Below are 18,573 nucleotides of genomic sequence, written 5' to 3' on the forward strand. Positions count from 1 at the left end.
AAAAAAAAAGCCAAAAAGATGAGTCAGATAAAAAAAAAAAAAAAAAAAAACAGAAATGGAGAAAAGCAAACAAAATGGAGTGTATGAAGACAGCTCCTTGACGTACGAGCCTAAACTGCATGTTACTCCTGGCCCGCATGAGTATAAACTGTGCACGGCACCCAATCTCAAACACTTGTTGATCCTATGAACTACGTTTTGACTTGATCCCTTTCAAAAGGGTACGTAGGCAGCTTAGATAATTTCTAAGTTCAGTCATAAGTTGTGTTTGACTCTTTTCAATTTATATTATCAAGTTATGATTTAAGTTGATTATGTGAAGCCAAAAACGTTTCATTCCAAAATAGCAAAGAAATCAAGTCATCAAAGAAGCACAAGCATTGGGAGAAGATGTCAAAATATCCATGACAAACCAAATGAGAATCATCAAAAGAGGAATGATAAAAATGCAATATACTAAGCAAAAGGGTCTTGATCTCTCAAAATCTGCTGCATAGACTCTAGTGAAAGCTTCAAGGCTTCCAAATTCTTCAAGACCTCATCATTTCTCGAAGCCTCTTCAAGCTTGGCCAGGTCTTCCTTGAGTACCTTGATCTCACCACGAGTAGTCTTGAGTATCAGGCTTCGCTGCTCCAAAGACACCAACAATTCTTTCTTGCGTTTCTCCAACTCATCAAGATCCGCTTTTAAAGCATCACAATTCGCAGCATCCTTCTTCTCTTTGGCAAACTTCTCTTGAAGGCAAACCTTGACCTCTCGAACTTTGAGTGTGTGGCCTTCATTGATCTCATGAGAAGCCGACCTTACTTTATCAAAAGCGGTGGCTTTGGAGAATAGTTCATCAATACTATCTTCAAGGTTGGAAAGGTCAAGACCACAAATAATCTTCATACGGGAAATGCCACTCCGTATCTCGTCTTCAAGCGCCGATAGAAACTCGACTTTGGTTCTCTCAACCTTGTCACGAAGCTTTCCCCAGATGATCCTGCAGCACGACTTGAGTTCATCATCGATCATGCGTGTGGCATTGAACTCGGAAGGCGCCCCACATGATGGCATTGGTCGGGGGCGGGATTGTTTAGCAAGACAAGGAATCTCGTTTGACTTATTGGATTCAATGGATACGCAGTCGATTGGTGAGCCCTTCTCAAGATTATTTCCAAACACTTCTTTCAAAGTCTACAAAAGGGCAAGAAGAAGATGCAATTAGAATGGAAATTATATATCAATACGAAAAGAAGATACGAGATGAGGAAAGACCTTGTTCACATCGGCATCCACTAGAGTTGGCTCTTCCTCAACGTGACCCTCGGCCGGTTTTGAGGACCCCGCAATTCTCTTCTTTTTCCAATTACGCTCAGAATTGCTACTACCAGAATCAGCTATAAGGGTGGTAGAGACGATCTTCCTCTTTCCATCTTTGGAGTTGATTGCTTCTTCCTGATCTTTTCTTTTAAAAGTGATATGAGCCGGAGAAGAGATTTTGTCTTCAAAAGAAAATCTGTACGTCCTATCCCACCAAGTCTTATAGTCGACTGAACAATGTATCTTCATGTCCAAAGAAGATCGTGGAAAACATGCCCTTGATCGCGATCTGTGCAGCAAACACATGCGCCAAAGGTTGAGACCTTCTTCCAAAGATGTCCTTCGAATGTTCTGAGTAAGGCTGCTGGGTACGATCTGGTAATAGCCAAATTGACGGCTGAAGCGGTGAGGACCATAAGACTCCACGATGAAGTGGTCATCCAGCCGGCGAACCAAAAAACTCGAGCGAATAGCCATGAAGAAGCATTGCTCAATCTCTCTTGTATTTTCACCATCGACATAGAAAATGTCATCTTCCTTGGTGAATGAGGTACAATTCCAACGAATCGAATTGTACGACTGAATTCGTTCGCGGCACACAACAGGCAGATAATACTTCGCAGCTCCTTCGCCTGAGTATAGAGTCATCTTGGCGACACCAAGGCTTCTGGGAAGGGGAATGTGAGTGTTGAAATAGAGCGCTATCCAACCATATATGAAATGAAAGGGTAGCGTCACCAGGACAAGAGAAGGCTCCATAGAACTAGAGATAGTGTTCAACCCTTTGTAGATGCTGGCTAGAACTGGAGCTGTAAGGGCAACTTTCTGTTTGCACGCCATCAAACTTGCCATTTTGAAAGAGGTTGGTCTAATCGACATGGCATCACCATCTGGAAAAACAAAGATACACAACCAGCAAGCTATATGAGCTGCCAAGTACATAGTGGTGTGATACTTGTCACTAGCATCAAGCTCGATGAATGGAGCCCTTTCTTCAGAAGACCATGGTTGATGCGCTTCAAATGAACCACTCGGATTATAAGTCGATTTGGGGCGTTGAGATTTCTTTGCCCTGCGAGCAGGAGGATGAGAATACTTTGAAGCTTTCTTCGACCAAAATTTGATCCATTCATCGATAGAAACTGAGCTCTTAGGATCCTTGCCATCACGATGCTTAAGAGAATAGTAAGCAGAGAATAAATATCTACAACTCAAGGGAATGAACGGGTTGCCAAACTGATCTTTGCCAAGAATCTCTTTCGCGCAGGGTACAACCTCATCATACAGTGTCCCGGTACACGGAAGCCCTGATAGATACTGTAAATCCCATAGAGAAATAGACATCTCGCCAGATGAAGTGAGAATGGTGTTTGTCGCAGGACACCAAGCTTCACAGAACGCTTTAACCATCTCGGGCTGGCAATCATAAGTGAAAAGAGAGGCATAAACTGCATCATAGATACCAACAACTCGGAGTTCATTCCCGCAGCGGCTAAGGATATCTTCAGTCCACTCCCAATAGCCTTCAAAGAAATGAAATTCCCCACGAAAGCTTGTAACCCTTCCCCATTTGGCATCTTTATCGATGATCCTTCGCCTCAAAGTCAATAGAAAATTGGATTCCTTGCTTTGCCAAGGACGGGCCGGATGCAATGTATGAGCCTTCGACGCTTTGTTCAAACTGATCTCGCTGGTCCATTCCGACTGATATAGAGAATTCAAAAGTTTGGGCCAAGGTTTCACATAGTGGCCTATCAATGCCGGAAATACTCTTAGATGCATGCCCATTTCCGTCTCTTGCTCATCATCACTCAAAATCAGCAAATAGTCTTGACCCTTGACCACAATATCTTTGAAGACCACCATCGTGACACTGCAAGGAAGCAACACATCCAGACTTAGAAATTTATTTGCATTTAAATAAAATGTGAATTAAATTCTAATCAAGATAAAAGGAGGCAAGCAAAAGGAGGCAAGATTGAATTATATATATATATATATATAAATATATATATATATATATATATATAAAAAAAAAAAATCAATCATTAAAAAAAAGGGGTCACCACTACTTGAATTATATATATATATATATATATATATATATATATAGAAATTCAATCAAAAAAAAAAAAAAAAAATCGGCCCATCTCAAACCAATTACCCTTAGCCCACTTCCTACCATATCTCTTTCACAAAATAAGCCCATCTCTCTATGTTTTTAAAAAAAAAAAAAAAAAAAAAATCGGCCCATCTCAAACCATTACCTCAGCCCATTTCTTTCCTACTACAAAAACAAGCCCACAAAAGCAGCCCATGTCCATCTCTCACTCCTCAAAAAATCTCTCTCACTCCTCAAAATAAGCACAGAACGACAAATGAGTAAAAAAGAGTGGTTTACGGTAGTACCTCTAACTGCCACAAAAACTACCGATCACCGCTGCCAAATCCTTAAGCCGTCTGGGGTCTCCGCTAGGCCCTTCCTCCTCCGACGTCAACCGCCGCTGGTCACCCTCACTTCCTCGACCTCTCTCGCTGGACAACAGAACCGCAGGCCGAGGAAACCAAGAAACGGCTACCACTCCCTAGGCGGCAGCATGCGCGGCTGAGGAGGTGCCGGTGGCGGAGAAGCCCACTGCCTCGGAGAAGGACGTGCCCCCTCAGCCGGAGCCCGAACCCGAGCCGGAAAAGGTGGCGGCGCCTGCGGAGAAGGAGAAAGAAGATGGGCGACGTGATTCGGCAATACTCACAGACCGCTGCTGTTCACTACTGCTAAAGCCGGCGAGTCAGCCGCCGTTGGTCCACCGACGATGAACTTTCGGTCCTTTGAAAGGACCAGCTGTATCGTCGTGTCTGCTACTTCAGTGAAACGAGGTTGCCGAACGCCGTCGCTTCTCAGAAAACGAGGCACCGCTGCTCCTACCCTATCCATGCAGAGAACAAATAAGAATGATGAAATAACAGCTTGTAGTAAGCCAAAGACAGAAGCTCGAAATGAAGAGAAATGGTGAAAAGGAACCAGCCTCAATTTCGGGTATCTACGTCGCGATTAAGAACAACGTCGGTGTCGAGTCCATGATCGAGAGGACTGGATTGGATAATCTCGGCGATAAAATGCTCGAGAGGATTGGATTCGGCAAGGATAAATCTAAGGACAGCGGAAGCTCCGATCAGCATCCGGAGACGATGATGAGAACCAATTCCGAAACGACGGCGGCGAAGGAGAAAAATCGTACAAAAGAGCTGGCGGCGTCAAGCGGCAGCGCTCTCGCTCTGGCGATCCTGCTGAACAAGGCTCTCATTCCGGTTAGGATTCCGATCACCTTCGACCCTTCGGCGGCACTCCGCGAAGAACTAGAAGTAAGCCTAGCTTCGTTTTGAGAACTATAGCTATGGCTACTATGGCTATCGAAGGAGAACTCTTAGAGCAGGCTGTGTAGAAGATGATAAAGAGGGACTGCTCTGGCTATGAAATACAAGAGAATGCACGCTGCCCAAGTTCAGATGGAATGAAACTAATGACAGCTAAAGGCTTTATTTATAGGCAAACTTCTCACCAAATCTCTAAACTTAGCTGTTCTTCCAGCGCCGAAGAGTGGAGTTCCAGCTATGAAAGGCCCTTCAAAACAAGTTGTTAAAGCTTAAAGGGGACTACATTTAATACAACGAAGGACGTTTATTTGCTGTCAAAAATGCTTATACACAGCTGAAAAGCTAAAGTTGTTGCATGGGGTCATAAATGGGCCTAAGAAGAGTAAGGATAATTGGGCCTAGTTTAGTCGGCTTTCTTTCCCGAATGGGTGCACCACAAAGAACTCTGAAGCATTAGACTTACGACCGCTGAAGGTAAGGAAGAAGTTATTTGATCTTCAACTGCCAAGCTGATAAGTACGTAGATCCCGAAGAAGAAGAAAACTTGCAGTCATGCAGGTGAAAAAAACTGATCTTCCAGTGGATGCTTCAGCTTCTGCTGTGTGTTTAAGGGGTTCCATTGGTTTGGCTGATTTAAATGAACCCATTCACATTGAAGAAGCAACAGCTCCATCATCAATTGATTTCCTAGGCCATCCTTCAGAAAATGGAGAGGTTAAAGCCATAAACCAGCATGCTAAATCAACTGCTAGTTTTTTTTTTAAGTGTAGCTGGAGAACCAGTGCATGTGCGTGATGGAACTTCAAACTTCAAAGAAGCCCAATAATCCGTTCCCGTGTTCGGGTCGACAAAACCCGAGTTGTTTCCGGAAGACGGGGCTCCGTTTCCGGTTGCGAAGCGCATGATGTGAGCATTGGTGACGTCGAGCTCCTGCTGAAGGGTGAAGACCTGGCGCTGAAGAATGGTGATGGCCCCCACACACAGCCGTAGACGGGATCTTTCAGCCGATCTTCGGCTTCGTAAACCAGCGACTTCACTGTGTCCTCGCGCTGGTGAGGCGGGATCTCGTTCAGCAGCTTCGTCGGCTCCTCCGCCGTGAAATACGCAGCGAAGATGCAGCCGGATAGGCATCTCCGCCGCAGGAATTTGCAGGCGGCGCACGGTGGGTTTGAGTAGCTGCTCGAAGATGATGAAGAAGAAGCCATGATTCTGCAAAGCAAATCTATTCTAAATGGGCCTAATGATTCAAGTTGATTTGAACAAAACTCATGCAAAATGGGCCAAGTTGATTTATTAAGCCCAATATGTCATGCTTTGATGAGTTCCATGTGATATAATCAAGAATTTTACTCGAATGATTCAAGTATAAAGCCCAAACTTTAATTAGTGGGCTAGGATGCTATATAGCCCAAGTTGTTAAGTTAAAAAAAAAAAAAAAAAAAAAAAAAAAATCAAGTCAAGAACTCCTAAATACGAGTATAAACTATTTACAAAATTCAAAGAAATTCAAGAACTCCTAAATACGAGTATAAACTATTTACAAAATTCAAAGAAATTGAAGAACTCCTAAATACGAGTATAAACTATTTAAAATTCCAATCCAAATTGAAGAACTCCTAAATACGAGTATAAACTATTTACAAAATTCAAAGAAATTGAAGAACTCCTAAATACGAGTATAAACTATTTATAAATTCAAGTTTGAAGTGAAGCACTCCTAAATACGAGTATAAACTATTTACAAAATTCAAAAAAAAATCAAGAACTCCGCGATAAGAGTTTAAACTATCAAGATATATTTCGAGACTCGTCTATTACCAAAGGCATTTCGTCCATAAACAAGTCTCGATGGGGCAATTTGTAGACAATTAAATTGTCGTCGAATTAAATCATGGCACGTGTAAATTCATGAATTAAATATTCAATTATATTTTCTATTTTATTAAATGGGATTTTATTCCTAAATTAAATAGATATATATAATTAATATTTAATAAAATGAATTAATGGGCTTATGGACACCTAAAGCCCTAAAGCCCATGCATAAAGGCCCAAAGCCCATAAAGCCCACGAAGCCCATCTCTAAAATCTATAAATAGAGGTGTTGGGAGCTCATAAATGACAACGTGAAGGAACGGAAGATTGAAGAGCATAAGAATTCTCTCTAGTATCGCAAGTTGAAAGAGGCGAAGAATTGGAGAGTTCAAGTATTCTTCCAAGTATTCAAGTATCTTGAAGAATTCTATCTAGCGTTCAAGTCTTCTTCGAATCTTCAAGTATTTGAGCATTCAAATCTTCAAGTATCCTTCGAAATCTTCAAGCGTTCAAGTCTTCTTCGAATCTTCAAGTATTTGAGCATTCAAATCTTCAAGTATCCTTCGAAATCTTCAAGCGTTCAAGTCTTCTTCGAATCTTCAAGTATTCAATTATCTTCAAATCTTCAAGTATTTCTTCAAATCTTCAAGTGATCAAGACGTTCTTACAAATTCCAAGAACGATCTTCCTCAAATCAAGTTCGAAAGCTTCAAGGCATTCTTACAAATTCTAAGAATGTTCTCAAATCAAATCAAGTTCAACGTTCAATCCAAAATCATGACTTAAGTCCCTTGGATTGACGTCATCAAATCAAGTATTTCAATAATCTTCGAGTTTGTTCAAGAATCAAATGGAAGAGAAGAATCAGAGGATTAACTAGAGATTACAACCCGCATAAATCTATCTTCAAATCTATCAAATTATCTTTGTGACGCGTTTTGTATTTTATCAAATTGAAATACAAAAATTTGTGTTTACAATTACTCCCTCCGTCCCGCGAAGCATGACACACTTTCCATTTTGGGTTGTCCCACGAAGCATGACACGTTTCCTTTTTTGTCAATAATTATTACATTCTCTCTCCTACTTTATCACCTTTATTATATTCTCTCACCTACTTTATCACTTTTATTACATTCTCTCTCATACTTTATCAATTTTATACTTTATTAATTACACACTTAAAACACTAATCTACAATTCCTTAATTCCCGTGCCGAACTCAAACGTGTCATGCTTCGCGGGACGGAGGGAGTATTTAAAGCCTTTTTGGTATTATACATTTTTCACGTGCTGGTAATGTAAAGATTAATTGAGTGCGCATGGGGTTTGGTGAAATATCACGAAATATATTGGAGAATAATTCAATAAAAGGAAAATATAGAACTTCTTTTACCAACTTTTTGGTTGAAAATGGAAAGTATACGAAATGAATTCAAAAAGTAGTAGTATTTCCATTACCCAAACACTAAGAAAAGTCAATTTCTTTTTGCTACTTTATTATTTATAACACAAATTAATTGCTTTATATATTAAGTGTTAAGGCTGAATTTAGAAGTACCTAGAATTAATCTACAACCATTTGTAAATTCAAAACTACACTTAATAGTCTGCGTGTGTTGGTCAAGCAATAAAACCTTGATCTTGGATTCGAGTTTTTTGTAACACGTTCTTTAAAATTTTTTATTTAATATTTTTAATTTATCAAGAAAAAAAACTACACTTAATAAGAATCAAACTAGTATTTTGCTTTTGTAATTTTTATGGGATCGAACCGTTTTATTTGGTTAAATTGGTATGTTAAACTATTTTGGGAAGAAGGTATATTGCTTTTGTAATTTTTATGGGGTCGTCACGTGAAAAATGCAATTTTTTAAAAAAATTTGTATTTTTTTTTTACCATAACCCTTTTAAAATTGAGGAAACTTAAATAAATTATAGTAAATAAATTACTATATTAAAATTATTGAGAATAATCTACTATATCATTATTTATATAAAATTTTCGTGAAGAGTTAAATCATTATGCAAAATCAAGAAAAGAAATCACACATCTATGGCGATGATCATCCACCATCCATAATCATTAAAACCAAAATCATTTAACTTGCATTTTATTTACTGTGAATCAACTTGAGGGGGAGAGCAAATCATGAAAGCCACACCTAAACGAAATCATTGAATTTTAGTAGTAATTATTTTATGGTGTAAATCAGGTAACACTGTAGAGCCACCAGCTTTTTTCTTTCTCATTTAAAAGGTCTCGTTTGCAGCAGAGGGGAAAAACTGGCATTCTAGTGTGTGTTTTGTGTGTGTCACAGACTCAGACAGACCAAAACTTTTCTCGAGTTTGGTTTTCTTTTTTCTTGGCTTCATTAACATGCACAAGTCCACTTAATAGTCCACACCTTGGCTTCTCTCTCCTTCTCTCTCTCTCTCTCTCCAAATTCCAAAAAAAATGTCTCTGGCAATATTATGTGTGTTGGTTGCTGGGGCATAATGGTGCAAAAGTTGTAGCCTTGAAGGGTTGAACACAAGGGTTTTAGAGGGGTGATTGGTAAAAGTGAAAAAAAAATAAAAAAAATTCAATCTTGTTACTGTTTTACTATGAAATTTGAGATGGGTTTAGGGTATTATGGTTCTCTTCTGCTTCTTGCATTGCTATTCAGGCCTTTTGTCTGCCAAGAGCCTAACAAAGATGAATCTTTTGTCTTAGAATTCTTTCACAAAATGGGCCAAAATGAAAACTTTTCTGGCTCATCCTGTTCATGGAGAGGAGTAGTTTGTGATGCCCATGGTGAGAATGTTGTGAAATTGGAGGCCTCAGGTTTTGGTTTATCTGGTGCAATCCCAGATTCCACCATTGGTAAACTCATGAAGCTTGAATCTTTGGATCTCAGCAACAACAAGATCACTGCCTTACCTAATGATTTCTGGGATTTGGGCTCTCTCAAGAATCTCAATCTCTCACACAACCAAATTTCTGGGGTTTTACCAAGTAACATAGGCAACTTTGGCCAACTCCAAAGCTTAGACCTTTCATTCAACAATTTCTCTGGGAGTATCCCTGAATCAGTCAGCTCCCTCCTCAGCTTGCAGGCCCTCAACCTCAACCGAAACCAGCTCGAATCAAGAATCCCATGGGGGATTCTGCAATGCCAATCTTTGGTCTCCATTGATCTTTCAGCAAACAAGCTGAATGGCTCTCTCCCTATTGGCTTTGGTGCTGCACTGCCTCAGCTGAGGTTCTTGAACCTTGCTGGGAACGGCGTTTTGGGCCGTGATTCGGATTTTGCAGGGATGAAATCGATTAGGGTTCTTAACATTTCTGGCAATCTGTTTAGGGGCTCTGTTGTTGGTGTTTTTGTAGGGCAATTGCAGGTGGCTGATCTGAGCAGGAACCAGTTTCAAGGCCACATTGCTCAGGTAAATTTCAGCTCCACCTTCAATTGGTCGAATTTGCTGTATTTGGATGTATCTGAGAACGCGTTTAGTGGTAGATTTTCGACTGGTTTAAGCCATGCTGTGAAGCTTAAGCACCTTAATCTTGCACACAATAGGTTTAGAGAGCAAGAGTTCTTGCAAGTTGATATGCTTTCTAGTTTAGAGTATCTGAATCTATCAGGGACTAATTTGATTGGTGAGATTCCTAGTAATGTCTCTCATTTAAGTAGTTTGAGGATTCTTGATCTATCCAAGAACAATCTTAGCAGCCATATACCTCCAATTACTGCAAAGAATCTTCGAGTTCTTGATCTTTCTTGCAACAAGCTAGTAGGAGAGATCCCATTGATGCTCATTCAACAACTCCATGAGTTGGAGAGGTTCAACTTCTCTTACAACAACCTTAGCTTTTGCGCGTCGCAGTTCTCCTCGGAGACTCTCCATACCGTGTTTATTGGATCAGTGAACAGCTGCCCTATTGCTGCAAATCCGGCCTTCTTCAAGAGGAACGCCCCGAAGCATAGAGGGCTAAAGCTCGAGGTGGCTCTAACCCTCTCCATGGTCTGTGTGCTTGTGGGGCTGCTCTTTCTGGCATTTGGGTGTCGAAGCAAGACCTCGATGTGGGCAGTGAAACAGAGTTCTAGTAAGGAAGAGCTCACTATCTCGGGGCCCTTCTCGTTCCACACGGATTCAACCACTTGGGTGGCTGATGTGAAGCAAGCCACAATGGTGCCCGTGGTGATATTTCAGAAGCCGTTGCTCAACTTCACGTTCGCAGACCTCCTGTCTGCAACGTCTCATTTTGATCGAGATACGTTGCTAGCTGAGGGGAGGTTCGGCCCTGTGTATCGTGGCGTGTTGCCAGGGGGCATTCATGTTGCTGTCAAGGTCTTGGTCCATGGATCCACGATGACAGACGAGGAAGCTGCACGAGAGCTCGAGTATCTTGGCCGTGTCAAGCATCCCAACCTCGTCCCTCTCACCGGATACTGCCTGGCCGGGGAGCAGAGGATCGCCATCTATGATTACATGGAAAACGGAAACCTGCACAACCTGCTATACGATCTGCCTCTAGGCGTGCAGACCACGGAGGACTGGAGCACCGATACTTGGGAAGACGAGGGCCATGTCATACGGAATGCTGGCTCGGGGGGGCTGCTCACGAGCTGGGGGTTTAGGCACAAGATCGCGCTTGGAACTGCTCGTGCACTCGCATTCCTTCACCACGGCTGCTCGCCCCCCATCATCCACAGAGATGTCAAGGCCAGCAGCGTCTATCTCGACTACGAGCTGGAGCCGAGGCTCTCGGACTTCGGACTGGCTAAGATATTCGGGAATGGCCTTGGGGACGAGGTTGCCCGTGGATCACCCGGATACGTGTCTCCCGAGTTCCTTCAGCCGGAGGGTAGCTCACCGGAGGCCCCCACCCCGAAGTCTGATGTGTACGGATTCGGAGTGATACTCTTCGAGCTCATCACTGGGAAAAAGCCCGTTGGAGACGAGTATCCGGAGGAGAGGGAAGGCAACCTAGTGAGTTGGGTGCGAGGGTTGGTGAGGAGGAGCCAAGGGTCACGAGCCATCGATCCAAAGATCCGTGGGACGGGGCAGGATGCACCGGTAGTCGAGGCCTTGAAGATCGGATACCTATGCACGGCCGAGGCGCCGTCGAAGCGGCCGAGCATGCATCAAGTGGTTGGATTGCTCAAGGATCTTGAACCACTTGCACAACAATGAATAGACCTTAGCCTTGTTTTTTTTTTTTTTTTTCACTTCAATGAGCTCCTTAGTTTTGTTTGTGACTTAATTGTCTATGTTTCTCATTTGCCATACTTATTCTTGGCTACAATCTCCAATTTATATACACATGGTTTGATCATTGTTGCTTTATATGTCGAGAAATCTTTCTTTGATGAGAAAATAGCTTTAGATGTGTTTTCACAAAACAAATCGTCACAATATGACTACTATTGGGGTTGTTGCCATTGCCAAACCGTGTTTTTCACTATGGAGTTTTGGATGATTAATTTTTACAATTATAATTATAATTATAATGATGGATTATTTATCAGGGTTAATTGCTTGTAAATTTACTCTCTGAATTAAAATTTTGATCACACTTAATCCTACATGCATCTTGAAGTTAATTGTGTGACAATTTATAATCCCTAGAATTGATTTGTTTCCTAGTTTCGGCGAACATATCAGTTCTAACATGCAGATTTAAAGAGAGTTCTGACTTCCGACTTTTATTTAAAAAACTAATAAAAGTTAATATATTTTTAACTAAAAAATAATAGGAGTATTAATTAGAAATCAAAATTTGGATGTATTTTGTAGATTTATAAATAATTAACCATGTTTATAACAAGGGAATCAACCAAAACTAGATGGGAGTCTATATGCACAACATTTATCTAGCTTCATAGTTGGACAAAAAAAATGACATTTATGGGAAGGGAGATAGGACCACTAAAGGGTTATTAAAGTATTTTTGTACCTTTGTGTAAATGGGACAACTAACTAACAAATAGTTAGTGACAAAATTTCATGGAAATTTCTCATAGGAAAATGGGGGTGATATATAGGCAAATGAGAGGGATGTGTGCTCTTTAATGTGAATTTGGACTTTTACTTGGTTTATAAAATTTGGACCACAATTGGGCGACATAATATCTATCTTTTTCATCAATACATTTTAGGTGGTGTTCGATGATTTATTGAATAAGATAATAATGAGATACAATGTGGGATAAAGAATTTCTTCATTTTAAAGATTAATGTAAATAAATTAAGAGTTAATTGTTGATTAAAATCATAGTCTTTTTTAAACGCTTCAATAATATGTAAATCTTTCGATCTGTAGTAAATTCGTATCACATTTTTTTTATGAGATGAATTTAAAGTTGAGATTTAGACGTCTACTCGACGTTGAAACTCAAAATTGATTGATGATTTTTGAAATTTATTGTCGGGATTATTCTTTTGTATTGTCAATTTTTTTAAAACATTCTGAATCGTAATTTGAACCGTCAGAAAATCATAACTTTGCCACACTAATTCCATAAATTGACTAAACCTCAACTCCAAACTTATATAAAAACTTGTGGGGGACTAAAGTAATACTACAAATCAAAAGCTTTGAACATTCTTAAAACGTTCTAAATTTAAGTTGAATATCATTTAGAACAAAATCGAAAATGCTAAGATTTAATTTTAATTAGATGCATATAATTCTTACACACTTCAACACTTGACATAAATTAATTAACCATTAACTAATCTTGAGTACCTCATGTGAATTAATTATAATTGTGGTCATGGTCAATTCATCAAATTTGGGGAGTTAAGTTCCAACTTCCAATGATCCTATCTATATAATGATGAAATGACATGCCCTTGTATGATTGCTTCTAAGATCATGTTTTCAAATCTTGTTATTAATTTTTTTGAGGTCGACTGTCGTGTTGGATTTCTTTCTTTGACTACATGAAATGATGGGAAATTATTAAATTGAAAAAAAAAAGGATTTTCAATTAACCACAATGATGGAATCAAATAAAATAATGAAGCCAAGTTTGAAAACTTGTTTAGAACAATTCGCCCCACTACCAAAGGTAATTATGAATAGTCACGCCATTTATGAAAAAAGAGTCTTAATATATAGTTTTATATTAGGAGATAGGAATATATTCAACAATCATACAACATTAGTCTTGTTACAAAGAAAATGATTTTGATGTGGCGTAGAAACTAGGTAGGACCCAGACGTCCGACATGTGGTGTTATTGAAATTATAATTTAAAAAAAATTAAACATATTAATCAGCCTATGATCAAAATAAAATGTACTTTATGACAACAAATAATAATAATAATAATAATAATAATAATAATAATAATAATAATAATAATAATAATAATAATAATAATAATAATAATAATAAAGCGTTTTGACTAACTTCATCTCATTTCTCAAGTCGATTATGTAAGTAATAGTATATGTGTCCACAGAGATTGACTTTGTACTCCAATTTCGTCTCAGTATAAAATAATAGTAATTATATGTATGATTAATTTAAAAAAATTATTGAGATTATTAAAAAAAATAATGGCGTAACCTCTTAAATCTTAATAGGCCAATCAATTAACCATTATTTTGGGCTTCACGCAACAGAAAAACAGACAGGTGAGCCCACATATTGTGTGAGGATGTTCGATTAATCAAAAGTCCAACTTATTCCATTTTTATCGAATATAAATAAGACAAATTAGAACCTATTCTTTCTGAAAGGTCAAAGACTCAAAGTCCAAAATTATTCCATTTTATCCATGATAAAAGTGACTCGTTACAACTTAATTGGGCTATCAGTATACTTGGATTCGAAAGAAATTTATTATTATATAAATTTGTGGAATTATTTAAAGTAATTTTTAATTCATGAATTTTATTTCATTAAAATAGAATATTGAATGAAATAATTTTAAAATAAAAGCCGTAATATTTATTTAAAATTGGCCTAAATTAGAGTAAGAAAGCAAGTAAAAAAACACTTAAACTTACATTATTTTTATCTCATAATATATCATCGGCAAATCTATAGTTTTGAGTGTTCATTTTTCATTATCAATATTGATCCATTAATATTCAAATTATAAGAATTTTATCCTTGTACAAATTTCTCTATACCAAAAATTTGGATAAGAAATTTATCAAAAACCAATAGATAAATTCTCAATAGTAAAAACAAAAATAAAAAAAATAAAAAAATAGTGTGTTATAATAATCATTCGATTCTCACATTTTTACTGTTTTTCTCTGCGTAGATAAAATATACTTTCAAACAAGTCTAAGTTGTATAAAAAAAACTAAAAACTTCTAGAAACTTTTTCTAAATTAGTAGTAGCATCTGGAAAGCAAAAATCTATAAATATTTTGTTCGATTTTTTTTTTTTTTGAGGAAACACCCGAACATATTGTTCGGATCTTGATAATTTTATTCAATTTGATTCCAACCTATCCAACTACAAAACAAAATCATAACTAAGATAATATTGAAATATATTTTATATAAAATTAAAAAGTTATGAATTTTATATTTTTAATTATAAAAATATTACTCCCCTAGAACAGTTATGATAATATTATTAGTTATATTTTCAAATCTAAAATTGAAAAGAAAATAACAAATTTTCATGTATTACAATCAACATAAATGTATAAAACAAAAATTACAATGTTAACGCAAATTAAATAATAATAGTGTTCATGATATTATTAGTTATATTTGAATATGAAGTATAATCTGAAGTAATTTATATTAACATATATTTTGAACTTTATGATTTTTCACATAAATAAATACTCCGAAGTATAAAAACCAATTTAAAAATTCCTTTTTACTAAAATGCAAATAAACGTAAAATACGTATCCGAATTTAGTTCTACTAATGCACATAGTTAAAAAAAAATAAAAAATAAAAAATAAAAATTATGAATATATTATCTAAAAAGTCTTTCTTGAAACAGCGAAACAAGGTTGAGAGAGAGAAAAAAAAATGTCGGACGAGGAGCATCAGTTCGAGTCGAAGGCCGACGCCGGTGCTTCAAAAACCTACCCTCAGCAAGCTGGCACCATCCGCAAAAATGGGTACATAGTTATCAAAGGGAGGCCTTGCAAGGTGGGGTTTCAGCTCTATGTATTAGATTTGATTCATATGATTTTGTTGCTGAATTCGAACTGGTTGTTACTGATTTGTTCAGATCTTGTGTGTTAATTCGTTTTTCCTATGATATCTTTGATGTCGGTTTTGTTGATTGTTGATTTAGTACTGATATTCCGTGTTTTGGTTTCCTGAATTTTGTTTGAATCGATGGTGTTGAAATTTGCTTAATTTTTCGATTTAGGGTTTTAAAACACTGATTTCTTATTTTGATGAACTCTGTCGAAATTCTCGAATGAATTTTTGTTTAATCGATTTAATTAGGTCTACGTGTTTGTGTTTGTATGTTTTGGGGGTAGAAATTTGTTTTGATTTTGTTGAGGTTATGGAGGGATCGAATGATTTCGATAAAGCTGTGTACTCTCTTATAACAAGACTAAATAAGATTAAATTCTAAAATGTCACGATATGCTTTAAAAGCTAATGATGTATTCAAATCTATATGTGAAACGACGTTTGCTTGCACTAAGTCACGAACGAGGTTTGACAACTACGTTTGTTTGCACCAATTTGCACTAAGTCACGAACGAGGTTTGACAACTAACGTTTGTTTGCACCAAGTCATGAACGAGGTTTGACATTTAGTTGTCACTTACTGTGTTAAAGAGTCTTAAAAAGAGTGATGGTTGTGCTTAAAAAAAGCTATTATCCGGTTTGTATAAAGATTTTATGACTGCAGGTGTTAAATTATCGTTTTGTAGTCTTAATTCAAATGTTTCAACAGCTGCGATGTCTGCATATCTGAGTATTTTTTGAAGTGTTTTAAGTATATTGTGACTTTTTAGATGTGTATTTCATATCCTGGATAGTTTGCTATTTTTGGAATCAAATTCGTTTATAGGGATAACCTTTCATTTTACACTTCAATAGGTCGTTGAAGTCTCTACTTCGAAGACTGGCAAGCATGGACATGCTAAGTGTCACTTTGTGGCGATCGACATATTTAATGGCAAAAAGCTTGAAGACATTGTCCCGTCCTCCCACAACTGTGATGTAATGTGGTTTTGTTAGTTTTATTATTTTATTGTTTCTCAATCCAAGGCACTATACCTCGTTTTCTGTTTAGTACCAAATAAATTTTGCCGATGTTGTTTGTTTGGAATGTTGCTTCTCAGGTGCCTCATGTCAATCGTACTGATTATCAACTGATTGACATCTCTGAAGATGGTTTTGTAAGTTACTTATACTATGCGTAGTAACTTATATATCTCTGATATTTATGTTTTAAAAACTCGACAATTGTACAGCTAGCTCAAGTCCTTGATCGAGATTTTCTAATGTGCAGGTTTCTCTTCTGACTGAAAATGGAAACACCAAAGATGATCTTAGGCTTCCAACTGATGACAGTCTGCTTGGTCCGGTGAGCAAATTGTATTTACTTTATGCATGATTGAGTATTTGGAGGATTGCGCGATGAAACAAGTTCAAAAATTGTGACCCAAAGTGCTCAATTTGATGATTTCTTTAAGCATGGAGGTTTGGTAGCCTTTTCTTTCTTTAATTTTTTGGCAACCTCATGCAGATTAAAAGTGGGTTTGAGGAAGGAAAAGACCTCGTGGTGTCGGTCATGTCTGCAATGGGCGAAGAGCAGATCTGCGGCCTGAAAGATATCGGCCCCAAGAATTAGATATGTCGCTTCTTATTGCAATATGACATATATTTCCTATTATGGGTGTCAAATGTGTATTTCATAAATTTTTATTTGGCTTTGTTGATGGGTGAAACTGATACAAACAGTGATGATGTTGAACTTGAAGCACAAATTCAAACTTACCTATGGTATTTCATATTCGTTTTAGTCGCTTTCTTTATACTGATATTTGTTTTTGGCCTATCTTTGATCTGCTGAAGTTGGCATATATGTTTTTGGCTTATGTCTGATCTGTTGAGATGCAATTTAGCTATGTGATTGATTGTTGGGTGTTTTTGGGCAAGATTTGTAGATTGCTCCAAAACCTTTAGAATCTTGAATTTTCTCTTAATTCAAGGTCTATTTTATTTGAGATATATGGATTGAAAAGATTTTGATTTACATTTATATTTCAATTACATATTCCTAATTACAAATACCAACATAACTATAACTATGTCATTGAAAAATATGAGTTTAGATTCGAATTTTCACATATTTCTAAAAACAAAATGTAGTCTTACTAATAGTCAAGAAATTTATTTTATGTGATTATAAGATGTTGGTTTTACCAAATTCCACCTACTCTGTTTAACCAACCCAACTAAAGTAGAGGAGAGGATAATCAAAAGATGTTGGTTTTACCAAATTCCAAGCCACAAATAACTCACCTATGGCAAATTACAGTCAACTACATGCCTTTTCTTGCTCATTTCATTCTATATTTTACTCCCTCCGTCCCATGAAGCAAGATCAAGTTTCATTTTTGATCTGTCCCACGAAGCAAGATCAATTTCTAAAAATAGCAAAAAATTTACTCTTTATTCATCTTTTCACTTATCACATTTAACATACAAAATATCAATTTCTTAATTCTCGTGTCAAAAAGTACTAAGTCTTGGTTCATGGGACGGAGGGAGTATTCTATAATTATCTAAATTCAATAGTTGGTGCTTTCCTTGGGATTGTCACAAGTCACTCGTTCTATTTATCTTTATTCATCAACTATTTATGTTCAACTTACTTCATTTTCATTCTATTATGTTTTTTTGTTATAGTGTAATTTGTTAGATTGTAAATTTTTCTCGGATAATGATTGTAGACTTTCCTCATCACAAAAAGTGTCAGTTATTGAATATAGTTTTGATAAACAGAATTTTAGGTACATTATTGAATACTAGTAGATTTCGTAATAAATGTGTTTCAGTTCGTGTAAGATATAATTGTTCAATTTTTTTTATAGATTAACAATTATTAGATAAAGCTCTTAAAAAAATTATTAAATAA

General features: G+C 37.1%; 3 protein-coding genes and 1 pseudogene across 3 annotated transcripts; 2 read left to right on the forward strand and 2 right to left on the reverse strand.

Annotated features, from left to right (window-relative positions):
* Window positions 1–317: 317 nt before the first annotated feature.
* LOC130987596 (uncharacterized) lies at window positions 318–3,206 on the reverse strand. The gene is made up of 2 exons (XM_057911184.1): window positions 1,261–3,206; window positions 318–1,179 (listed from the first exon to the last, which is right to left on the reverse strand). Exons 1-2 carry the CDS (start codon window positions 3,169–3,171, stop codon window positions 457–459), a joined length of 2,634 nt encoding a protein of 877 aa, XP_057767167.1. The 5' UTR covers window positions 3,172–3,206; the 3' UTR covers window positions 318–456.
* A 2,206-nt stretch (window positions 3,207–5,412) lies between these two features.
* LOC130987597 (LOB domain-containing protein 25-like) lies at window positions 5,413–6,069 on the reverse strand (annotated as a pseudogene).
* A 2,662-nt stretch (window positions 6,070–8,731) lies between these two features.
* On the forward strand, window positions 8,732–11,812 carry LOC130987598 (probable LRR receptor-like serine/threonine-protein kinase At2g24230). Its single transcript, XM_057911185.1, has one exon. The coding sequence runs from the start codon at window positions 9,100–9,102 to the stop codon at window positions 11,668–11,670; it is 2,571 nt and encodes an 856-aa protein (XP_057767168.1). The 5' UTR covers window positions 8,732–9,099; the 3' UTR covers window positions 11,671–11,812.
* Window positions 11,813–15,350: 3,538 nt separating this feature from the next.
* On the forward strand, window positions 15,351–17,454 carry LOC130987599 (eukaryotic translation initiation factor 5A-2-like). Its single transcript, XM_057911186.1, has 5 exons — window positions 15,351–15,614; window positions 16,527–16,649; window positions 16,772–16,828; window positions 16,942–17,016; window positions 17,179–17,454. Exons 1-5 carry the CDS (start codon window positions 15,492–15,494, stop codon window positions 17,281–17,283), a joined length of 483 nt encoding a protein of 160 aa, XP_057767169.1. The 5' UTR covers window positions 15,351–15,491; the 3' UTR covers window positions 17,284–17,454.
* The last annotated feature ends 1,119 nt before the right edge of the window (window positions 17,455–18,573 follow it).

The sequence above is a fragment of the Salvia miltiorrhiza genome, chromosome 6 (genome assembly GCF_028751815.1).
Source record: "Salvia miltiorrhiza cultivar Shanhuang (shh) chromosome 6, IMPLAD_Smil_shh, whole genome shotgun sequence".
Lineage (NCBI taxonomy): Eukaryota > Viridiplantae > Streptophyta > Magnoliopsida > Lamiales > Lamiaceae > Salvia > Salvia miltiorrhiza.

Coding starts and splice junctions, on each gene's coding strand:
- LOC130987596 (XM_057911184.1), bottom strand. CDS start 3,171: ATGGTGGTCTTCAAAGATATTGTGGTCAAGGGTCAAGACTATTTGCTG. Junction 1,180..1,260: donor TGGATGCCGATGTGAACAAG/GTCTTTCCTCAT, acceptor GCCCTTTTGTAG/ACTTTGAAAGAAGTGTTTGG.
- LOC130987598 (XM_057911185.1), top strand. CDS start 9,100: ATGAAATTTGAGATGGGTTTAGGGTATTATGGTTCTCTTCTGCTTCTT.
- LOC130987599 (XM_057911186.1), top strand. CDS start 15,492: ATGTCGGACGAGGAGCATCAGTTCGAGTCGAAGGCCGACGCCGGTGCT. Junction 15,615..16,526: donor TCAAAGGGAGGCCTTGCAAG/GTGGGGTTTCAG, acceptor ACACTTCAATAG/GTCGTTGAAGTCTCTACTTC. Junction 16,829..16,941: donor ACATCTCTGAAGATGGTTTT/GTAAGTTACTTA, acceptor TCTAATGTGCAG/GTTTCTCTTCTGACTGAAAA.